The following is a 23,977-nucleotide window of genomic DNA, read 5'->3' as shown; positions in this document are numbered from 1 at the left end:
TCTTGGGGAGGGCAGTCTCCATCAACATCTTCAACATCACCATCTCATCTCAAACCCTAGTTCATCTCTTGTGTTCAATCTTGTTACCGGAACTATAGATTGGTGCTTGTGGGTGACTAGTAGTGTTGATTACATCTTGTAGTTGATGACTATATGGTTTATTTGGTGAAAGATTATATGTTCAGATCCAATATGCTATTTAATACCCCTCTGATCTTGAGCATGATTATCATTTGTGAGTAGTTACTTTTGTTCTTGAGGTCACGGGAGAAATCATGTTGCAAGTAATCATGTGAACTTGATATGTGTTCGATATTTTGATAGTATGTATGTTGTGATTCCCTTAGTGGTGTCATGTGAACGTCGACTACATGACACTTCACCATATTTGGGCCTAAGGGAATGCATTGTGGAGTAGCAATTAGATGATGGGTTGCGAGAGTGACAGAAGCTTAAACCCCAGTTTATGCGCCATTCCATATGGGACCGACTGGATCCAAAAGTTTAATGCATGGTTAGAATTTATTCTTAATACTTTTCTCATAGTTGCGGATGCTTGCGGGAGGGTTAATAATAAGTAGGAGGTTTGTTCAAGTAAGAACAACACCTAAGCACCGGTCCACCCACATATCAAATTATCAAAGTACTGAACACGAATTAAGCCAACATGATGAAAGTGACTAGATGAAAACCCCGTGTACCCTCAAGAACGCTTTGCTTATCATAAGAGACCGTTTAGGCTTGTCCTTTGCCTCAAAAGGATTGGGCTGCCTTGCTGCAGTTTTGGTACTACTATCGTTACTTGCTCGTTATGAATTATCTTGCTATCAAACTACTTTGTTACTTACAATTTCAGCACTTGCAGACATCACCTTGCTGAAAACCACTTGTCATTTCCTTCTACTCCTCATTGGGTTAGACACTCTTACTTATCGAAAAGAGCTACAATTGATCCCCTATACTTGTGGGTCATCAAAGGGCGGTCCGCAGGATCATCATCAACGGTTCGAGGGACTTCAAGTATGATCTACACTAACTCGTCTACTTCCGCTGCACTCCGGAGTCGGTAAAGATCGTTGATCCAAACACTATATGCATATTCATATTGTTCCTGGGTGTTCTTAGGGTGATCTTTTTTGTTTTCTACTACCTTTCCCAACAATTTGGGCCTAGGGAAAGGCATGGAATTAGTTTGTAGATGATGGGTTGCAGGAGTGACGGAAACCTAAACCCCATTTTATGAGTTATTTCGTAAGGGGTTGTTTCGGATCCTTTTGTTTAATGCTATGGTTAGATTTATCTTAATTCTTCTCTTGTAGTTGCAGATGCTTACGAGGGGGGAGGGGTAATCATAAGTTGATAGTTTGTTCAAGTAAGAACATAACATTAGCTCTGGTCCACCCACATAACAACTTATCTAAGTAGTAAATGCGAGTCAACGAATCATGGTGAAAGTAACTAGATGAAATTCTAGTGTGTCCTCAAGAATGTTTAAATCACTATAAGAAGTACTTCCGGCTTGTCCTTAGCAATAATAAGGATTGGGCCACCTTGCGGCACCTTTCTACTTTGGTTAGTTGTTACTTGCTACAAATTATTTTACTCTCAAACTATCTTTCACAATTGTCTTACAACACTTGCAGAGAATACCTTACTGAAAACCACTTATTGATTCCTTTTGCTCCTCGTTGGGTTCGACACTCTTACTTATCGAAAGGACTACAATTGATCCCCTATACTTGTATGTCATTAGCGCACCACTTGGCCACCGACCGTTTAGTTATTTCAAATGGCCGCAATACTTGCTCACAGCCTCTTGGATGGTGTACCATCGATGGTTGAGCGACTTAGTCCCAGGACTTTGGATGAGTTCGTTGTGGCAGACGAAATTCTCGTGCTCATGGAACCAAGTATGAATGTTAGCCCAAAATGTTGCGCCCTTTTGCTCCGTGCCATGGCCCGAATCGATGCTAGGGGTGAATGACGCCAGTCGCACAACAACTCATCCTCCCGCATGTTGAAGCTTTCTTCTCTACCCCTCTTATTTGGACGACCACAAAATCCTCCGGAACAAGGTCGTCATGCCGTCCTGATCCTGCCTGGTTAGTGTATGAATCCGGCTAGTTGGTGTGCATGCCCGACAAGGTGTACGTGCCTGGTTGTTGGGCGTGCACCTCTGGCTTCGAGTCATCCACATGCTCATCCTTGAAGCAGCCTCCGGCTTGGTCGCTGATCATGCCCATCATCTCACTGCTCGCGTCGTCGTACGTTGGCTCCCTTGGTTGAGACATACCAAAAGATAGAGAGCGGGCACCAAGATGCTCCACACCAGCGTTCATGATCGGACAAGTTGCGGCGATGTAGACTTGCGCGAAACGGAGCGACGTCGCGTTGACGTTGACGTAATAAGGCATGTGCCTGCCGGCGGATGGCAGAGACTGATTGCCGAGCTGTTGGGCGGTGTAGAAGTAGGGAGGCTGGTATTGTTCCTGCCAGGACGGCGTGTGCATGGACAACGGTGCCCGCTTCCCAGACCCTATCGCCCTCCTACACCCCGTCTACGGCCACGCTCGCAGCCCACGCCGCCCTTATTTTTGTCGGCCGCCTCTTTATCCTTTACCTTCTTTTTGTGGCGACATGCTTGCCATGTCGTCGAGTTGATCTTCCAGGCAACCGCCTCGCTGAATTCTCCACATTCGTCGTCTCCGGTAGCTTTTCGTACAGGTCCGTGCGGTGGCAGTGACGACGAAAAAGGGAAGGAATTGGGTGGAGAGCTATGAGATGGTAGCGGAGAGCTGAAGATTGCGAAAACAGTGCCCAACTCCAAATAAGTAGGCTCTGCCTCGATTTTGGGTGGGCCGACGCTGTCTGAGTCCTACGTGGCGGGTGTTCGAACTCCTGCAAGCCTCTTGTTTGCTTTTGGTTTGTGAGAAAACGGAGACCCGGACTAATCTGCGAACAAATACAAGACAATTGGATGAATTGTGGCGTCTGGACAACTCTGGGTGTGCGTTGAAGACTCCCTTATGCCACTTATACGGAAACACTAAAAATCCAACGTCATATTTTTAGGCATGGCAAATCTAACATTTTTCATGACAATTTACATTGGCGCGAAGATGACAAATTTAGCTTGCAAGCACAACATTTTTTTATAGAAAAATGAACCGAGGTAGATTTGTCATATTTGCCAACTAAACTTGTCCTCGGATAACATAATTTGCCATGAATGTTCGATTTGACATGGTTCAAAATCCGAGGTCAGATTTGCACTGGAGTCCATTTATTACGCGTTGGTTTGGGGAGGTGCTGTGTTCAGTTCATTCAATTCTATAATAGTACAAGGATTGTTTTGTAAATGTAGCATTAGCACATCTCGTCTCTTCGTTCCTCACGCAGTGGCCAACGAGTCCTTGGTTAGCAGGTGCACAGGATACGTTCTCCCCCCTCTCCGTTCCGCAGCGCAGGGCCGCCTATCTCCTCGTTTTTCAGGAAACGGTGCTGCCTCCGGCCCCACGGGATGGCCTCCGGAACCTCGGCAGGTCGCGAGCCGTACGACGAGGAGGCCGCGAGCCGCCGCCCGCTCGAGCTCGGCGTCCGCGACTCCGCCCCCGCTTCCGCCTCCGACCACCGGTCTGGTGAGCTCCCTATTCTCTCCTAGTACTTAGGAAGGTTCGCCTATATGCAAGGATCCGGTGCGACAATGCATCGAGGGGTGTTGGAATTGGGGAAACCCGAATGGGGCGTAGTTTCTTGTTGCGTGGCAGAAGTGGGGATCAAGTTGAATTGTGATGAGCAAGGGCTAACATAAAGCGTAATTGACTGTATTAGCAAATTCGACTTCTCAGTGTTAGCATTGTTCGTGCTCGTGCGCTCCCGTGCGTTAGTTGGTGAAAATGTGCAATGCAGCTGATGTGTGCAGCTGCAATAGTTAAATTACAGCTAGGTAAGCCTTCGGGTAGCTGTCTTGTTTTTCTTGCCAATAGTGCCTAAGGGCAACTCCAACGCGGATCACCTATTGGCAGTGGTGGATCCAGGAATTGAACCTAGCCGGGGCGAAACATTTGAGGTCTATATTTCGGAAGGTATAAATGCAAGTCCACTCAACCAAACTCATGAAATTGAACTACTAAAAACATGATGAAATGACATAAAAAGGTCTTAAAAACTACCGGTATAGACTCTTGCCGCTTGACATGCTCACTTGATGCCACAATTCAACTTCATAATACCAAGCGACACCTACAACATGTGACCCAATTTTCAATGACAGCAGCAGCAACAACAGCAACAACAACAACAACAACAACAACAACAACAAAGCCTTTAGTCCCAAACAAGTTGGGGTAGTCTAGAGCTGAAACACGCAAAATCTCGCAACCAAGCAAGCTTCCAGGCTCCTGTCCATGGCTAGTTCTTTGGTGATATTTGGTGATATTGCAGTCCTTCAGATCTCTATTTACGGACTCCTCCCATGTCAAGTTCGGTCTACCCCGACCTCTCTTGACATTATCAGCACGCTTTAGCCGTCTGCTATGCATTGGAGCTTCTGGAGGCCTGTGCTGAATATGCCCAAACCATCTCAGACGATGTTGGACACGCTTCTCTTCAATCGGTGCTACCCCATCTCTTATCTCGTACGTCATCATTCTGGACCCGGTCCTTGTGTGGCCACACATCCATCTCAACATGCCCATCTCCGCCACACCTAACCGCTGAACATGCCACCTTTTAGTCGGGCAACACTCAACACAAAACAACATTGCAGGTTGAATCGCCGTCCTATAGAACCTGCCTTTAGCTTTTGTGGCACTCTCTTGTCATAGAGAACGCCAGAAGCTTGGCGCCACTTCATCCATCCGGCTTTAATTCGATGGTTCACATCTTCATTGATATCCCCATCCTTATGCAACATTGACCCCAAATATCGGAAGGTGTCTTTCTGATGCACCACCCGCCCATCAAGGCTAACCTCCTCCTCATGCCTAGTAGTACTGAAACCACACCTCATGTACTCGGTTTTAGTTCTACTAAGTCTAAAACCTTTCAATTCCAAGGATTCCAAGGTTTGTCTCCATAGCTCTAACTTCCTATCGACCCCCGTCCGACTATCATTGACTAGCACCACGTCATCCGCAAAGAGCATACACCATGGCATATCTCCTTGTATATCCCTTGTGACCTCATCCATCACCAAAGCAAAAAGATAAGGGCTCAAAGCTGACCCCTGGTGTAGTCCTATTTTAATTGGAAAGTCATCAATGTCGCCATCACTTGTTCGAACATTTGTCACAATATTATCGTACATGTCCTTGATGAGGGCAATCACCCAAATTTTTAATTATGAATGTAAATCTCAGCAGAAGTGTCTTCTAATTTTTTGATACTATACATTTCAAATTCATACATAGTGTGGCATAAAAAAATGTAAACAGAGGATGAGCCCTTGAACAGGGGGAAGGAAGACCTTCTGATGTTGATCATTACCGCTATCGCGTGCGCTTGCAGTTGGTTGCAATGCAGGTAGGTCTCGTGCCGCCGTCACCGAAATTCCTACTTTCTCCGCCTCCTCCCCAATCCATCGCCATCGGCCGGAGTAGAGAGCAGCTGAGCAGGGAGTAGGTCCAGTGAGGGAGCCTCCAACAGAGTTGTGGAGGAGGAGCCGAGCAGTGTCCAACGAACGGCGACGACAACGTGAAAGAGGAGGCTTCCTAGTCCAGGAGAGGAGGTGTGGGGAGGAGCCTCGAGGAGGCATCCATCGGCGGCGCTAGGAATTGCATCGATCATCTAGGTCTCTTGCACTCGTCCCTCCTCGCTCGGTGAAGCCTCTCATCTTGGCTGGACTATAGCTTGCATGCAGTGAGTCTACGCGAGCTTTTCACTTAAGCCCACTTCTTTCTACCGTTATCTCCTTGTGCCCCTTCGACGTGAAATAACAACATGAGGCTGGAGCTTGGTCACAGACATGGCGATCTGGAGGCTAAAGGCCGACCTAAAGGATGGGGGCTGACAGGGGGTACTCAACTCCATCATTGGTGACCTGGGGCAGCTCCCTCTGTAGATCCGCCGTTGCCCATTGAACATCATCAAATGTCCGCGGACACGTCTGAATGTGTCCGCAGACAGCCGGCGGGGCACCGACCATCCAACTGTAGTCACCACTCACCAAATGTCCTCCCCTTGTTCAACGTCCTCCCTTTAAAAAATTTATCTAGATCAATAACAATTTAATCATACGTTTAAATAGTTGCAAACAGATGCAACTACAACAGAATGCATCGGATGTTCATCAAGTTTTGTACATCCATTGATCTCAAATCCCCCAGTCCGTCTGTCCGTGCCAAAGACCTCAAGTTTTGGTCTACTTTTCACCTTCCTTTTGCGTGAAGCGTTTGTACATGCTAGCACGGTACTCTTGAACAAACTTGGCCGCATCAGGCTCCAGGTCCGCTGCCTTCACGAACAACAACTTTGCGCCTCGGCTTCGGCCTTGATAGCAATCTTTTGCTCCTTGAGCTTAAGCTTATTGTTTTGCCTCTCGATGAACATGTCAAACCTCACTGCTTTCTTTTCCTCCTTCACCTCATTGTGCTTGGCAGCTGCCTCCTCCTTTGCCATGATGACCTCAAACTTCTCCATCATCTTGGCGATGGTCGTGGTCTTGATGGAATTGGCAATGGCCGCCCACTTGTTTTGCCCATCCAACTTCATCCAACAATGCATCAACATGATGGGCTTCTTCTCACCTTCTTGTACAAAGTGCATGCGCATTCGGGCTATGATATAGCCACGGCTAATGTCAGTGTTTTCAATGTCCATCAAACTTTTCCGCTCATCGATGGTTTAGAGGCCTGTATATGTACCAAAATACATTAGCTTTGGTGAGAAGTGCCGGAAGGAGGTTGGAGCTCTAGTTGAAGTTACGTGCATGCATGTTGGTGCCTTGCATGGCTTAGGTACAGATCAAGCAGAGAAGGATTAGCTGATACATGCATGTCGGTCAGCTAGGGATTAATTAGCACCTATCGAACAATGTACGTGCATGAAAGAAATGGCTTGTACACTAGCATGTTTGATATCTGGAAGAGGAGAGATAATATTGTCATGGTTATTCAGCATGTAAGCATCGGTCTGGCTAGCAAGGAAAGAGTTGGCTTCGTTCAGATATTTTACCAGAGGGAACAAGATATGAAGGGTCCATCCTGGTTTAAAAAAGAGACAATAAAGATTAAGTTTCTATTTTTGTTCTTGCCTTGCAAGGAAAATATCAGTGTGATCAGGATGGCCAAACTATGGGATTTCCTTTGCTTATGTGCGAGATGTTGGGGTCCACCACAAGTTAACAAATCTACAGAGAGAAGGCACAACATCCAATTAATATTAGTTAGTTTGTTTTTAGATATGGTAACTCCAAGATGTAAAAGTAGTCATGTTTTTTTGTGTGCGCGTGAGGGCCTTAGGTCAAGTTATAAAAGCCAGGGTGTGTCATTATAAAGACTCCGATTATGTTTTCGATAATAAACACGATGTGCTGTTAGGGTAGAAACCTGAATTGAGTTTTGGGGGAAGCTGTCTAAATGTCCCTAAGTTTTGGAGGAGGCTTTAGAAAACATCAGTGTTGCGATTTCTACATAGAAATTGTCGTGTGTGTGAGTTGCTATCGTCCAGATTGGTGCTCTCGTGCTGAACCACAAGGTTCAAATCCTCTATTTCGTGTACATCGCGTGCACGGCTGAGAGGTTACTGCTGCTGAAGATGGAGTGTCATGAAAGATCGGACCGCAACAACATATAAAATCTTGCCTTGAGGTTTGTTCCTTATTAGGTGGTATCAGAGCGAAGGTTATCACGACACTACGGAGGAGATGATCGAAGCTAAGCTATGGATTTCAATTGGAGGAGGAAGGTCGATGGGATGGGCTTTTTCATACTTGAGTTGTGGCACACGAGAGATCATTTGTCATGACGATTGACCACATGAGTTTAATCAACGTTGCAATCATTGAGATGCTCAAGAAGCTGGGTCTACTGACAACACTATGATAGCGACCGTACTCGCTGCCTTGGGGTCATGATGAGCTCACCATCACACAACAGACCAAGATATTGTTTTTGTTGGGAAAAATTCTTTTGCGAGGTTTTGTGCGACATGATTCTTGACACCGATGGTTTCATGTCATTTATTGTTGGACTAGCCATGGTATAAAGAGCACAATGTTGCGTATGATTGTCACACACAAAGATATACCGTTGAGAAGGGTAAGAAGTACAACCTTGTGCCCATGGCTGAGGAGCATTTCATCACGTGGAGGAAAAACACCAAGAGAAGATGAAAGAGCAGGAAGATGCCAACATGAAGGTCAAAAGTACTAAAATCTAGGGGGAAGAGATCAACGAAGACATGAAAATATTGATGAAGAGATCGACTCGAAACGAGGGACGATTTCGTTTCAAGGGGGAGAGGATGATACAGCCACGACTAGTGTCAGTGTTTTCAATGTTCATCAAACTTCTCCGCACGTCGATGGTTTGGAGGCCAGAGACATGTACATATCTAAATTCATTAGCTTTGGTGGGAAGTGCTAGAAGAGGTTGCAGCTCTAGTTGAAGTTACGGGCATGCATGTTGGTACCTTGTATGGCTTAGGTACAAATCAATCAGAAAACGATCGGCTGCATGCATGCCTGCCTGTCAGCCAAGGATTAATTAGCAACTACTCCCTCTGTTCCATATTTCTTGTGGTTTTCACTAAAAGCATGACAAGAATTATGGAACTGAGGGAGTACCAAACTATTTATGTGCATGAAAGAAATGACGTGTACACTAGCACGTTTGATATATGGAAGAGGAGATATGTTCTCATGGTTATTCAATGTGTAAGCATCAGACTTAGCAAGGATAGCGTTGGCTTTGTTCGGATATTTTACCAGAGGGAACCATATATGAAGGGTCCATCCTGGTTTAAAAAAGAGACAATGAAGATTAAGTTTCTATTTTTGTTCTTTCCTCACAAGGAAAATATCGACGTGATCTAGATGGCCAAACCGTGGGATTTTCTTTGCTTATGTGTGGGGTAGGTTGGGGTCCACCGTCAGTTAACAAATCAATAAAGAGAAGGCGCAACATTCAATTAATGTTAGTTTAGTTAGTTTGTTTCAAGATATGGTAACTCCCAAGATGTAAAAGGAGTCTTGTTTTTGTGTGCGTGCGTGAGGCCCTTAGGTGAAGTTATAAAAGCCAGGGTGCGTCGTTGTAAAGACTCAGGTTATGTTTTTGATAATAAACATGATGTGTTTTTTTAGGGTAGACACCCGTATCAAGTTTTGGGGAAAGCTATCTAAAAATCCCTAAGTTTTCGAGAAAGCTTTAGAAAACCTACGTGTTGCGCTTTCTACATAGAAATTGTCGTGCGCATGAGTTGCCCTCACCTAAATTAGTTCTCTCGTGCTAATTCTCAAGGTTCAAACCCTCTATTTCGTGTACATCGCGTGCACTGGCAAGAGGTTACTGCTTCTGAAGGTGGAGTGTCGTGAAAGATCTGGCCGCAACAACAGATCAAATCTCGCCTTTAGGTGCGCCTGATTCGCCGTCGTCTAGATTGGTTTTCTCGTGCTGAACCAGAAGGTTCTAACCCTCTATTTCGTGTACATCGTGTGCACGGGTGAGAAATTATTGCTGTTGGAGGTAGAGTGTCGTGAAAGATCGGGCCGCAACATCAAATCTTGCCTTGAGGTTCGTTCCTTATCAGGCTAGCAATGCGAGACAATGACATGATGAATAAATTGCAGCACTGAGCAAATCAATCAAATGACCAACACAAAGAGCAACAAGCCGCAAAACTTAACGAGCTGGAGGAGTGACGCGCCACTTGGCCGTTGGTTTTTCGCTTGTTTATACGCGCCACAATACTTGTTGACCTGCAAGTGAATGGTGTACCATGGATGGGCTATTGACTTTGGAAACCAATCGTGCACACTCTGCTAAAAAGCCGAGCCCTATTGCCCCGTGAATTGAAATGGATCCACACTAGTCGCCAACCATGCCAAACACACCAATTCATCCTCCTTGTCATTGTGCACGTTGCCCCTCTTCTTCTTTACGTCGCCATCCGGCTGCTCGGTGTCCGGGTGCAGCTCTTGTTCCGGCATTGGCGAGTAGAGGTCCTTGACTTGTCTGACTTTGCGTCTGCCACCACCGTGGATCATGTTCATCATAGCCTTGTCAGTCGACAAGCATCAGGTGAGTCGACAAGCATCAATGAGTCCATGAACACGTAGTCTGTGTTGAGGCCGACGATGTACGGTGGAGGGTGGCCGAAGGAGGCGGCGGAGTGCTGCGGTGCGCGCGCCTGGCTGACCCTTTAGATGGCCGGCGTAGTAGTGCGGTGGACCGGTGGCTTGAACTAGGGGAGGGGAGCAGGGTTGGGCGACGTCGGTACCTTCTTTGCAGGACGAACCCTGACCGCCGACGCCTTCTCCTCCCTCGCCTTTACGCGCTGGCATTGCCGTTCTGTGGATGCGGCTGTGTAACGCCCTCGATGCGGCTATATCTCCCACGTGTCGAAGCACGACTTAGAGGCATAACCGCATTGAAAGCAATGTCGCAAGTGAGGTAATCTTCACACAACCCATGTAATACATAAGGGACAGAGATATATAGTTGGCTTACAATCGCCACTTCACACAATACAAGAATAAAGCATTACATCATCCAGATACAATCAAGGTCCGACTACGGAACCAAAATAAAAGAAGACTACCCCAAAAGCTACACAGATCCCCGATCGTCCCAACTGGGCTCCACTACTGATCAACTGGAAAACGGAACAACATAAAGAACACGATCTTCATAGAGCTCCTCCTTGAGCTTGGTTGCGTCACCTGCTCGGTAACATCGGCACCTGCAAACTGGTTTTGGAAGTAACTGTGAGTCACGGGGACTCAGCAATCTCACACCCTCGCGATCAAGACTATTTAAGCTTATAGGAAGGGTAAAAGGTATGAGGTGGAGCTGCAGCAAGCGACTAGCATATATGGTGGCTAAACATACGCAAATGAGAGCGAGAAGAGAAGGCAAAGCACGTTCGAGAAATATATGATCAATAAGTGATCCTAGAACAACCTACGTCAAGCATAACTCCAACACCGTGTTCACTTCCCGGGCTACGCCGGAAAGAGACCATCACGGCAACACACGCGGTTGATGTATTTTAGTTAAGATCAACTTCAGGTTTTTTACAACCGGACATTAACAAATTCCCATCTGCCCATAACCGCGGGCACGGCTTTCGAAAGTTCAAATCCCTGCAGGGGTGTCCCAACTTAGCCCATCACAAGCTCTCACGGTCAACGAAGGATATTCCTTCTAGCGGGAAGACCCGATCAGACTCGGAATCCCGGTTACAAGACATTTCGACAATGGTAAAACAAGACCAGCAAAGCCACCCAGATGTGCTGACAAATCCCGATAGGAGCTGCACATATCTCGTTCTCAGGGCACACTGGATGAGCCAGACGTCGGGTGGGCCAGCCCAGGGTTGCCCCTGGTAGCTCCGGACATCGCTCAGTTTAGACCAACACTTGACAAGCACTGGCCCGGGGGGGTTAAAATAAAGATGACCCTTGAGTCTGCAGAATCCAAGGGAAAGAAAAGGCTAGGTGGCGAATGGTAAAACCGATGTTGGGCCATGCTGGAGGAGTTTTATTCAAGGCGAACTGTCAAGGGGTTCCCATTATAACCCAACCGCGTAAGGAACGCAAAATCCGGGAATATAACACCGATATGGCGGAAACTAGGGCGGCAAGAGTGGAACAAAACACCAGGCATAAGGTCGAGCCTTCCACCCTTTACCAAGTATATAGATGCATTAAGTAAATAAGAGATATTGTGATATCCCAACAAAATAACCATGTTCCAACAAGGAACAAACTCCAATCTTCACCTGCAACTAAACAACGCTATAAGAGGGGCTGAGCAAAGCGGTAACATAGCCAAACAACGGTTTGCTAGGACAAGGTGGGTTAGAGGCTTGTCTCAACAATATGGGAGGCATAATAAGCAAGTGGTAGGTATCGCGGCATAGGCATAGCAAAAGAGCGAGCAACTAGCAAGCAAAGATAGAAGTGATTTCGAGGGTATGGTCATCTTGCTTGAAATCCCGCAAGGAAGAAGAACGAGTCCATGAAAAAGACAAACGGACATAGTCGAACGGATCCTCACAAACGCGACGTTATCGGAACCAACCCGAAGAAGCAACACCGGAAAGAAGCAAACAATATAGTAAACGACCACGACATAGCATGGCACGATGCACAACCAAATATGATGCATGTCCGGATTAATGAGGCATGGCATGGCAAAGTGCACAAGCAATTCTACAAATTAAGTGGAGATCAATATGCAACAAGTGCATATTGATGAAACACCACAACAAGTTATTTAGTTCGATCTCGCTTATGTACTCGACAATATTCAATGTTGTTTAGCATGGCAAGGGGTGAAGCAAAACAAAACTACCTATCTAGGCAAGTTTAAATGAGGCCGGAAACAACGAACAACAATTCTGGTAAATCCCCATGTGCATATATTATGTTTGGTCCTGTTCTGCCCTAAAAACAATTTTAGGGTTGTTAAACATGCAAAGTGAGTACACCATGTTAAACTAGGCATTTTTCTACCCCATTTGCATATAAAGTTTGTTACAAACCGAGTTACGGTTATTTAGTTATGAAATAAAGCATTTTAGCATGTCATATGAGTAAATTTAATCAAACAGCATTTTAAACATTTCGAACATGGATGAAAGTGGCATATTATGAAACTAGACAAGATTCTAAGCAACTTTCATATATAAAGTTTTTACATGTGATGCATGGTTATAAAGTTATTAAATGCATGGACTTGAAGGGCTTTTCTGTAAAACTGGTAAATCTCTGGATAAAAGACAAAATTGCAGCAGGGAAAAAAACACACTGGGCCGAAACACAACAGGCTGGCTGACCCAACAAGAGGGAAAGAGAAAAAAAAGAGGGGCGCGGGGTGCCCTCACCACGCTGGGCCGGATCTGGCGGTTGGGCCTTGCTGGACTGGAAGCGCGCTGGGGCGGGGTCAACACGGGCGAGCGAGGCAGCGGTTCCTCTGTTCGACAGGAAGAAGACAGAGGGGAACGCGGGCGGCTTCAGACGATGCAGGGGAAGCAGTGGCGCGCACAGGAGGTCAAGGATGGACGGGTTCGTGGCGAGGCGGCGAGATCCAGCGGGGAAGCAAACTTGGCGGCGCCGGGCTTGGGAGGAGGCCGTCGGCGGAAACGGCGTGGACAGAGCAAGGCGGCGGCGACTCGGTACATGATGCGCAGGGGCGAAGCAGAAAATGCCGGCGCACGGGCTTGGCGGGTCGAGCTGCGGAACTTGACGGGTCACTGGAGCGTTCGACGCGGGGCGGCGTACTCATCCAAGGTTCGACAGAAGCGGGGCTCGGTAGCCGCAGGAAGATGCGCTCGGGATGATGCAGGGGAGCGGTGGCGGTGACGGTGACTTGGCGCTGTCGTCCTCATCCTCCTCACTTGCACACAGGAGCAGGGAAGGCAGCGGCACCACTCAGGTGGCTTGGTCACCGGCAGCGTGACGGACGAGGACGGCTGGGTTCGGGCGACATGGGAATTTTGAACGCCGGCGGAGGCAGAACAACGCGGCGGCAAGCTCCTGTCCATGGCAACAAAAACGAGAGAGAGGAATGAGAGAAAGAAAACAGAGGAAGGAGAAGAAGGGAGAGAGGGGCGCGAGGGACTCATCTCCGGCACGGCGGTGCTCCAAACGGCGGCGGTGGCACTCGTTCTGGTTGGAGGAGGAACTCGGGTCAGCTGGGGTCTCAGGCGCGAGGGCGAGGCAGAGTCGAGGGGAGCCACGGGAGGGCTCTGACTGGGTGGCGCTGAAATCAGGGTAGAGGCGCTCGGGTGGATCTGGATCGGGAGGATCCCGAGGTGGAGAGAAGGCATGTAGGTGGCGGCGGGCAGGAGGATGGATGGGACAAATGGCCTAAAAACTAGGGTTTTGCCTAGGGGATTGGTCTATATATATAGCACTGGATTTTGGTTAGGGGCTATTCCGTCCCTCCGATCGTAATCGAACGGTCAGAAAAAAATAGGCTAAGGAGCCCAAATAAGAAAACAGAGACGTTTTGTAGACGTTTGGGGATGATCCGGATCCAACGGTGACGACTGCCCGGGTCGGGTCCGGGACAGCTTTTCGGACGCGCGCGAGGAGGGCCGCGGGCTGACGAGAGGGGTTAGGTTGGGCCTGGCGGTAGTTATCCGTTGGGGCATCAAACGGACTCCGAATGCGATGAAACTTGGCAGGCGGTCTACTGACAACAAAACAACACCGCACGCCAACTTTCAACCCATTCCGAGAACATTTTCCGGCCACTTACAAAATACTATTTCGGACATGCCGCGGGCGCGTGCAAGTGTGGTTGGGCTCAGAACGGACAACGGACGGAACTGGGGGAACCCGGACGGATGCAGGTTTTGAAAACATGATGATGCAATGCACATGATGACATGACAAGATGCAGCACGCAAGCAAAGACAACGAAATAATTGGAAGACACCTGGCACATCGGTCTCGGGGCGTTACAGGCTGGGCGCATGACCGCCTTTGTGTAAGGGTCCGGGAGGACCACAAACCTCTCAAAGGGCTCTTGCGGATCCATCGCAGTGGCGGAGGATGGTGAAACGAGCGTTGGAAGATCGGGCGGAGAGGGTGTGCTTTTGCGCGGGAATAATGAGCGAAGTTGGGTGAGCCGGGGGTATTGGAGTCTAACGTGGTGGATGTTCGGACCCCCCTCCCCATCCCTCACCCTGATTTGGTGCCGGTATGTGGGATTTTGGACATACTAACCGGTCGGGACAGATTTTGTGGTTAAGCTTCATGCACTAGCCAACTCAACCAAAAGTCTGAACTGATGGAGAGAGCTAGGCAATCCACATATACACTTCAACACCCCCTCTCACGTGTGACGCGGGAAGTCAACACATGAATAGACTCAGAGGTATGGCTCAAGACGTGAGGGGGAGTGTTGGAGTATATTTTCGTTCCCTCTCCCATACCGAGGACAGATTGATGAGTGAACTGATTAGGTGCATACAACTTACAACCAAGAGGTTCAGGGTTCAAAACGTAGTAAATGCATTAAATAATTGTGGCCTGCCTCCGCTTCCGATGCCCAAATCATAACTTCAAAGGATAATAGACGTGAGGGGGGAGTATTGGAGTATAGTGTCCCGCCCTCTCCCATAGTTCGGACTGATGGGTGAACTAGTTAGGTGCATACAACTTACACCAAGAGGTTCATGGTTCAAAACCCAATAACCGCAATAAATAATTGCGGCCTGCCCCTGCTTTTGCTGCCCACGTCATAACTCCAAAGGAGCATAGACGTTGAAGGGGAGTGTTGGAGTGTAATGTCCGACACTCCCATAGTTTGGATTTTTGATTGCGTTGGTTAGTTGAAGCTTAATATTTGTGAGGTGCGTTGGATTGCTAGAAGTGTCCGGACTGTCTGGTCTGGACATTTGTGGGCGATTTGATGATCCGCGTTGGAGTTGCCTTAATGTGTAGGAAGGAGCGTAGTCAGAGAGTATGCCAGAAAGAGAGGAACCGAGAGGGGAAAGCTATCATGTACAATATGTATCACTGGGCACTAGTGGCAGAATAGTTGCCATGTTTATACCAAGTTCTGTATGCGAGGCTTCCTCACCTCCCCTGTCCTTGTGTGTGCAATAATCATCACTATTTTGTACTACAGCTTGTAAATAACTATGTTTTCGCCAATAGGCCACTTTTAGTATCTTAAGCTTACCAATTTGCTCCATGTGTTTTGTTACAGAATAAACTTCTTATTTATTTTCATGTGTTGTATTGTCTTGTTAAGCTCTTTTGTACACTTGCTGCATTGGCTGTCACTTATTTGAGAAAGACACTGATGTTTACAGGATAGTGTGATGTCAATTTTCACTGCTGCAGTTAATTGTGCTTTGATTCCTTGGGTTTTGTGATGTGCAATCATAGATACTTTGGTTTCTACGAGTTGAAAATTAAGAGCCGAATATTTTGCCCCGTGTTTCTCAAGTGGAAGCATAAAATTATTATTTTTTCTTCGAAAAGAAGGTTAAACGTGATGCACACATCCATTCTTATTAATTATTGAGTGGAGTACAGAACAAATGCAACCATTACAAGATATGAAAAAACACCTTCGACTAAGTCGACTTCTTCCACAACATCGCCTTCAATACGGATATAAGCGCCCTCACGCCGCCGTTGCCAGTTCGGCCAAAGACGACCAAGACAAGGATTTTCATCCTGATTGCCGAGACCGGCTACTGAAGGTCAGCACATCAGCAAGGAGACAACACTTTCAACAAGTTAACGACGGAAGTTGTCGTTGTTGAGCCCAACCAATTAGGTCAGAACAAGAGTTTTCACCCCGGACATGAAGTGGTGTTTTATACATCATCCTGAAGATGGATCTTTCGGTAGTCACGCTAGTCTGTACTCCACGCCAGGCCGAAAAGGCGCTAGTGATTAGGTGGGACATCTCCCCACCTTAGACACTGCTAGTACTACACTATCTGTCTATCTCCATAAACCTGTTCAAGGAAAGGTTCCCACGTGTGTAGCATTTTTGCAAGTAGAAATCTAAGAACATAGTATTACCATCCTCCACACCCAAGTCTCATCTTTCTCAAGGTTGTAGACCATATTGTTCTGTATTTGAAGTTACAACATCAAAGGATGAAGTATAATGGATATTAGGTGATTTTATGTCCGCTTGTGTATCCAAATGGTCTATCTTCTCACAAATTTTCTGCATAAAACACAAATAACAGACATACACCTATGCCCAATCCTCTCTTGTGCCACATAGGCCTATAGGTTTGTTCAGTGTTCTCTACTTTGTGCCACATTTAGTTGTACAACTCGCAAGGATGTACCTAGAAATTCGGTGCTCAGTGCAAACCGCAATTTAGGCACCATGTATAAAAAATGCAAAAAAAAATCAGTAATCATAGCGGTAGTGTAATTTTCTCATGTTTTGAAGGGAACACTTGAATGGAAGAATCAGTAGAGAAACATCTAATATGTAAAGCCCTCGAAGGAGAATCAAGAGAGGAGATGAGGACTAAATTTGCAGCGATTTAATTGCTGTGATTTGCCGCTAAGCACTGGAAAAAGAGCGTGGGCTGTTTATCCGCCTGTCATTCGCGAGTTTCCTTGTGAGGATGTGAGAAAAAATTTAGAGGGAAGAGGAAGACGAAGACAGATGGGAGAGATGTGAGTTGGGCCATGAGTTTGGAGTTGTTATCAAAGAGTATGCAGTAATGATGGAATTGGTAAATCAAATCCATGGTTTAACAACAAACTGTGTTAACCGATCATTAGTCTCCAATCGTTAGTGAAATTCCTATAGATAGAAATGCTTCTATCGCTGGCTTGGACTCCTTTTCTCTTAGTTTTTAACCGATCATTAGTCTCCAGTCCTTAGATTAGTTCTGGGCTTAGAGTTGTGCTGCCCACCACATGGGATGTGCACTAGCATCTATTTGATGTCTGAAACCACCTCCTAGGAGGATTGTAATTACAAACTCTCTCTTTTCAATGGAATGAAACGCATGGGTCCCCTGCGTTTTCTTGAAAAATAAGTCCTTAGATTAGTAATAATTAGTACAGTTAAAAAATCTGGGGCACTCAAGGGTTTTGGTACCCTGTGTAACTGCTCCAGTTGCACGTGTCTATATACGGCCCTGACGACTTGCATATTGGATCTGTTACAACATCACCCTTTCAACCTTTCTTCCGCATTCTCTCTTTCCCCACATTTTCCCCATGATATTTCCGTTACGTCAACCAAAATATTCTGCAAAATTGGACGACATTAATACAGCATGAAGAATTTAGATACTCATTCCCATCATGGTACCTACTGTAGGAAATATTGTGCCTAGATATCAGGTGGGATGTACTAAAGCTGATACAAGTAAGAGATACTTGGAGGGATGGCATAAGAAGCAATCTAGTACAGATGATGTACGCAAGAGCAAGTCAGGATACTTCACGGCATTCGGGGTGGACCTATCTCCTGATAATATGGCAGTTGCCATTGTATATTTTATGCAAGGGGTCTTAGGCCTTGCCCGACTTGCTGTGAGCTTTTACTTAAAAGACGATCTTCACCTTGATCCAGCTGAGGTACCTGGTCTTTTTCCCTTCGTTGTCTTTGTGGTCCTGATATTATTTAGAGATTTGGTCTTGCTACATGCATGTGATAATTTACCTTGCAAGCAATACTTCCTCCGTTCCAAAATATTTGTCTTTTTAGTGATTTCAAATGGCTACCACATACGGATGTATATAGACATATTTTAGAGTGTAGATTCACTCATTTTGCTCCGTATGTAGTCACTTGTTAAAATCTCTAGAAAGACAAATATTTAGGAATGGAGGGAGTAGATGTTAATAAGTGACTAATATGGTTTATGTTATATAGACTGCAGTTATATCTGGCTTCTCATCCTTGCCCTGGTTGATCAAGCCAATCTATGGCTTTATCAGGTCTTGTGAAAGTTCCCCATACATTCCTTTCTGCTGTATGTATATGTGCATTTGATGGCACTGACTCCACTGCTCTTGCCTTCCAGTGATTCTATTCCACTATATGGGTATCGAAGAAGATCCTATCTTATTCTGTCAGGATTTCTTGGAACACTTTCATGGAGTCTGATGGCTACAGTAGTGAACAGTAAATATGGTGCAGGATTCTCTATTCTTCTTGGATCACTTTCTGTTGCCTTCTCAGATGTTGTAAGTATGAGCTAAGTATTCTGCAAGAAAGTAATCTTTTCCAACTTTTCAGATCGAGTGTTAATTTCGAGTGACATATTTTTTTTGTACAGTCTTTAGCATTTATTTAAGTGCTGATGCTCTTGTGTCATTGGGATCACCTTCCATCATACAGAAAGGCAGACACTAATAACATCAACTTGCTAGAAATAATGATTAGTTCACATCAAGCACTTTCCTCTAGAGTTCCAAATTTATATATGGAGTACATGCCTATGTGCAGACCTTATCTTACAACATGTTGGGACTGCCTTCTTGAAGCTATTAAATATAATTAAAGTTATTGATAGGCATCAACAATCCTTAATGTAGGAACAAAATTATCTACCAGAGAGGGGGGTGGGTGGCGGGGGGGATGGGAGATTATTACAAATTCTTCGAAAACACGAAATATTTTGGTAAATAGAAGAATAATTGGATAGCAGTAAAGCAGTTCAGAGGCAATCTAGTAGAAGAACTAAATAAACTAGAGGACATGCAACAGTGTTACAAGGTAAACAAAACAATGGAAAACATGCTATCACAGAAACAATATACAAACAGGCTAAGATGTGAGTAAATCTAACAGTCTAAGCATAGACAAAGTTTTCACAGCGTGCACCACTTAGTGAAAATCTAAGCAGTGGAAGAGAATCAAAGTACTGAAAAGTCTTCGCAACAATCACAGAGAAATGAAAGGGGAAATTGTTCGGAACTCAGAGGAATACAATAAGTAAAGAGTTGCAAGGAAATAGAACCCGTTGCTTGACGAAGACACAGAGATTTGTTTACCCCAGTTCAAACTGCTGCCACAGTTCTACATCTGGGTTGGAGAGGCTGAGCCATAACTCTGAAGACATATAAGTCTTCGCCTTATTCTCCTCAGCCGACCATCCGCAGCCATCCGATGCAGAGTGGCCGCAATCCAGGCTTCATAACTCCGTGAAGCGGTACGAGCGTCCGTGGAGCGTCAGATCTTAGATGGACGGCTCTGGGCACTTCGCTCCAATCTATTTGAATTCAAACTTAACTGAATCTCGTTTCAGGTGTTCTGCTCGTCAGAAGATCGTTGCTTCAGTCCGGACAAAAGGCTACGTACAATAGACCCAGAGTGCTCGGACCCTTCTCTAGTTGTTATTAATCATCCAAAATCCACAAGGGGGCACTAGATGCACTTACTCTTAACCAAAATGTTGCTTAGTTTACAGTTATATCATGCATGCTACAACACAACCAATGAACAAGTGGTCACTACCTCAAAACCAATGCAAAAGACAAGCTCTTTATTCCCTACTTCCTCATCAGTCAGTTCAAAATTTTCCTAGATTGTTTTTTCAAGAAAACGCAAAAGAAGGGGGGGGGGGGGTTAATAGTTACAATCCTCCTGGGAGGTGGTTACAATTCGGGGTGAAGATAGTCGATGGACGTCCCAGGTTTGCGGGATGATGGCTCTAAGCCCTAACGCGCCAGCGGCAGCCCAAAGGGCGATTCCTCCTTGATCTTTGCGAGCAAGTCAGCAATGGGGGGGTGGCCATGATTGAAGACGCAGTTGTTGCGGTGCTTCCAAAGCATCCAGGGGACTAGCAGGACCGCAGAAGCGAGGCCTTTGCGCATGAGCTTGGGCGCGAGCTGTCTTGCGGATTGCCACCATTCGTTGAGGGATGGCTCATGAGCAGGCGGGGGGCATGGGGCCCGGAGCCAACTGAACACCTCATGCCAGGTCTGCCGGGCGAAGGGACAGACAAGGAGGAGGTGGTTCATGGTTTCGGGTGCCTGGTCGCAAAGGGGGCAACGCGCGGGGTGCGGCAAGCCGCGGCGGGTGAGGCAGTCGGCGGTCCAGCAGCGATCCAGGTGAGCTAGCCAGTGGAAGAACCTGACACGCGGGGGCACCCAGCACTTCCAGGTGAGCTTCCACGCGTCGCAGGCGATGGAGCCGTGGAAAGTGGCGAGGTAGGCAGATTTGTCTGAGTAGGTGACGTTCGCGCTCCACTTCCAGGTTAGGCGGTCTGGCTCCGCGGAGAGAGTAGTGTGCTCGATCTTATGCCATAGCTGCTAGTACTGCCCAATCTCCTGGAGCCCCACGACGCCTTGGATATCTTGCGCCCATCGGTTGGCGAGGAGGCCGTCCGCCACGGTACGGAGCTTGCGTAGAGGTGGTTCATCGTTTGGGGACTGTGACGCCCGGGTAATTAAGCTACAGTAATCCCCGCTAATGATGCCACGTCACCTCGGTTACTGTGGATAAACTCGCGTTAGTTCGGAACCTAGTTCGAATTTCAAATTCAAAATCGAGCAAACAATAAAAGTTTTCAAATATTAAAATTTAAATGTTCGGAGTGAACCAAATAATACATAGGTAATTATGGTGATGAAACCACATTTTTATAAAATGTTTAAATGCTCAAAGGAAAATAAAACAGCAGCAAAAGAAATAAATTAAACGCCTTTTGTATTTTGTAAAATATTAAACTATTTTATTTAGCTGTCCAAATTAATGTGGCAGTGGTATCTTTAACACACCATATTTAGGTGTTGTTCTCACATTCTTCAAAATTGAACTAAATTAATAATTTAATAAAACCAAAAGGAATAAATAAAAGAAAAGGAAAAAGAAAACAAAAAGAGGAAAAAAAAGGAGAAACCCCCCCTCTGGGCCGTGGCCCAACTGGGCCAACCCCCAGGCCCAGCCGGCCCACCCCTCCCATCCATAACCCCCCCGCCAGGGGAGAAACCCTAGCCGGTCCACCCATTCCCCCCACCCCCCGCGCGCACGATCCCCACTCTCCTCCCTCTTCCCCCCGATCTGAATCAGGGGCAGGAACCAGAGGAGGCCCCGACGCCGTACGCCGCTGCCTGGTGCCGCCTCGACCCCGCCCCGCCTCTCCATCGCCGGACGCCTCGCCCCCCCTCGCTTCCCCCCCGATCTGGATCCGGGGAAAAGGCGCTCTGCCGCCGCCCGGAACCCCCGCCGAAGCCGCCCCGCGTGGATCTGGATCGGGGCCGCTCGCCCCCGAAAGCGGTGCCCCGACCCCATTGCCTCGTCGCCTCGCGGACGCTGCCTGGAGCCCGCACCGCCGCCGTGGGACCCCGCCCGGAGCTACATCGCCGTCGCCTCGTCGTCCTCGCCGGATCTCCCTCGTCGGACTTCCCCGAACTCCGTCGAGCCCGCTGCCCGGACCTTACCCCCCCGCAGTGAGCACCCCCGCGCCCCTCCTCTCTCTCCCTCGTCCGGCCGCGTCCCCGACTGGCCTCACGGCGCCGCACCACGCCGGTCGCCCCGTGCCCTCGCCAGCCCCGCTCAGCGCCCTCCCCTGCACATCCCCGATGCGCGTTCGCGCTCACCGCGCGGCAACCGCGCCCGTTCGCGCGCCCGCGCCCCGCCTTTGCTCGCGGCCACCACGGCCACGGCCGTTCCCGCTCGCGACCTTGTCCTTCCTCTCGTTGGCCTGTGCCCGCTGCTGCCCTTCTGCCGGCGTCCCATTCCGGCGACCGCCCGTACTACGCCGTCGACCACGCGCTCGGCGCCGGCGCCCCCCTCTGCGCCCGCTCGGCCCTCTCCTGGGTAGGGCGCCCCGCAGCGCCTAGCGCCCGCACCTGCGGCGCCCGTAGCACCCAAACCCAATATGGCCCTTGGGGCCTATGACAGATGGGCCCCATGCCCATAACGTTTTTAAAAAAAAGAGGAATTAAAAATAAAAATAATAGATAAAAAATGATTTAATAAAATTAATCATTAATTAATTAATTATCTAATGAATTAATTAAGTTAATTAATCCGGTTTAATTAATTTAATTAACTAGTTAGGTTAATTAAATAGTAATTAAATTAACTAATCTGTAATTAACCTAAACAGAGAATGACAGGTGGGACCCACAGGACCCACATGTTAGGTTGACCAGGTCAACGGTCAACGCGGACTGCTGACGTCAGCATGACATCATGTTGATGTCATAAATCCATTTTTCGAATTAATTAAATAATTAATTAAATTCTAGAAATTAATAAAATCTTTAGAAAATCATATCTTTTAATCCGTAATTCGGATTAAAATATTTTCAACATGAAAGTTGCTCAGAACGACGAGACGAATCCGGATACGCAGTCCGTTCGTCCGCCGCACACCCCTAACCTATCGAACCCGCAACTTTCCCCCTCCGGCTCCTCTGCCCGAAAACATGAAACACCGGGGATATTTTCCCGGATGTTTCCCCCCTTAACCGGCATCACCTCATACCACGTTAGGGCCCGCCTAGCATCGTTACTTGTCTTGTCATGCATCGATATGCATCTGTTTACATGGTATTCATTGTTTCTTCCCCCCTTTTTCTCTCCGGTAGACTACGAGACCGACGCTGCTGCTGCCCAGTTTGACTACGGAGTTGACGACCCCTCCTTCTTGCCAGAGCAACCAGGCAAGCCCCCCCCCCCTTGATCACCAGATATCGCCTATTCTCTTCTATACTGCTTGCATTAGAGTAGTGTAGCCTGTTACTGCTTTCCGTTGATCCTATTCTGATGCATAGCCTGGCATTGTTGCTACATCTGTTGATACCTTACCTGCAATCCTAAATGCTTAGTATAGGATGCTAGTTTATCATCATTGGCCCTACATTCTTGTCAGGCTGCCTTGCTATACTATTGGGCCGTGATCACTCGGGAGGTGATCACGGGTATATACTATACATACATACATACTTTACAGATGGTGACTAAAGTCGGGTCAGCTCGAAGAGTACCCGCGAGTGATTCATGGATTGGGGGCTGAAAGGACCTTTGTCCCGACGGCCCTCTGTGTGGATCTTTGTGGCGGAGCGACAGGGCAGGTTAAGACCGCCTAGGAGAGAGGTGGGCCTGGCCCTGTTCGGCGTTCGCGGATACTTAACACGCTTAACGAGATCTTGGTATTTGATCTGAGTTGGCTACGAGCCTATACGCACTAACCAACTACGTGGGAAAGATATGGGCACTCGGCGTCGTGGTATCAGCCGAAGCACTTCGTGACGCCAGCGACTGAGTGGCGCGCGCCGGATTGGAACGTAAGCCTGCTCTTGTATTAAGGGGGCTAGTTCTGCTTTCGGCCGCGTACGCAACGTGCAGGT

General features: G+C 47.3%; 1 protein-coding gene across 2 annotated transcripts in view; it reads left to right on the top strand.

Annotated features, from left to right (window-relative positions):
* Positions 1 to 3,388: 3,388 nt before the first annotated feature.
* LOC123188613 (folate-biopterin transporter 1, chloroplastic) overlaps positions 3,389 to 23,977 on the top strand; it is a 29,600-nt gene continuing 9,011 nt past the window's right edge. Inside the window, exons 1-5 of one of the 2 annotated variants that reach the window (XM_044600778.1) lie at positions 3,389 to 3,638; positions 17,988 to 18,247; positions 18,546 to 18,610; positions 18,697 to 18,859; positions 23,216 to 23,290. In XM_044600778.1, coding sequence (XP_044456713.1) covers positions 3,521 to 3,638; positions 17,988 to 18,247; positions 18,546 to 18,610; positions 18,697 to 18,859; positions 23,216 to 23,290 — 681 coding nt within the window. In that variant the 5' untranslated portion in view covers positions 3,389 to 3,520. The remainder of the gene's footprint in view (positions 3,639 to 17,987; positions 18,248 to 18,545; positions 18,611 to 18,696; positions 18,860 to 23,215; positions 23,291 to 23,977) is intronic. The other variant, XM_044600779.1, reaches the window with a different exon arrangement.

This window comes from Triticum aestivum, chromosome 2A, assembly GCF_018294505.1.
Source record: "Triticum aestivum cultivar Chinese Spring chromosome 2A, IWGSC CS RefSeq v2.1, whole genome shotgun sequence".
NCBI classification, from domain to species: domain Eukaryota; kingdom Viridiplantae; phylum Streptophyta; class Magnoliopsida; order Poales; family Poaceae; genus Triticum; species Triticum aestivum.
This window is presented reverse-complemented; position numbering and strand designations above follow the sequence as displayed.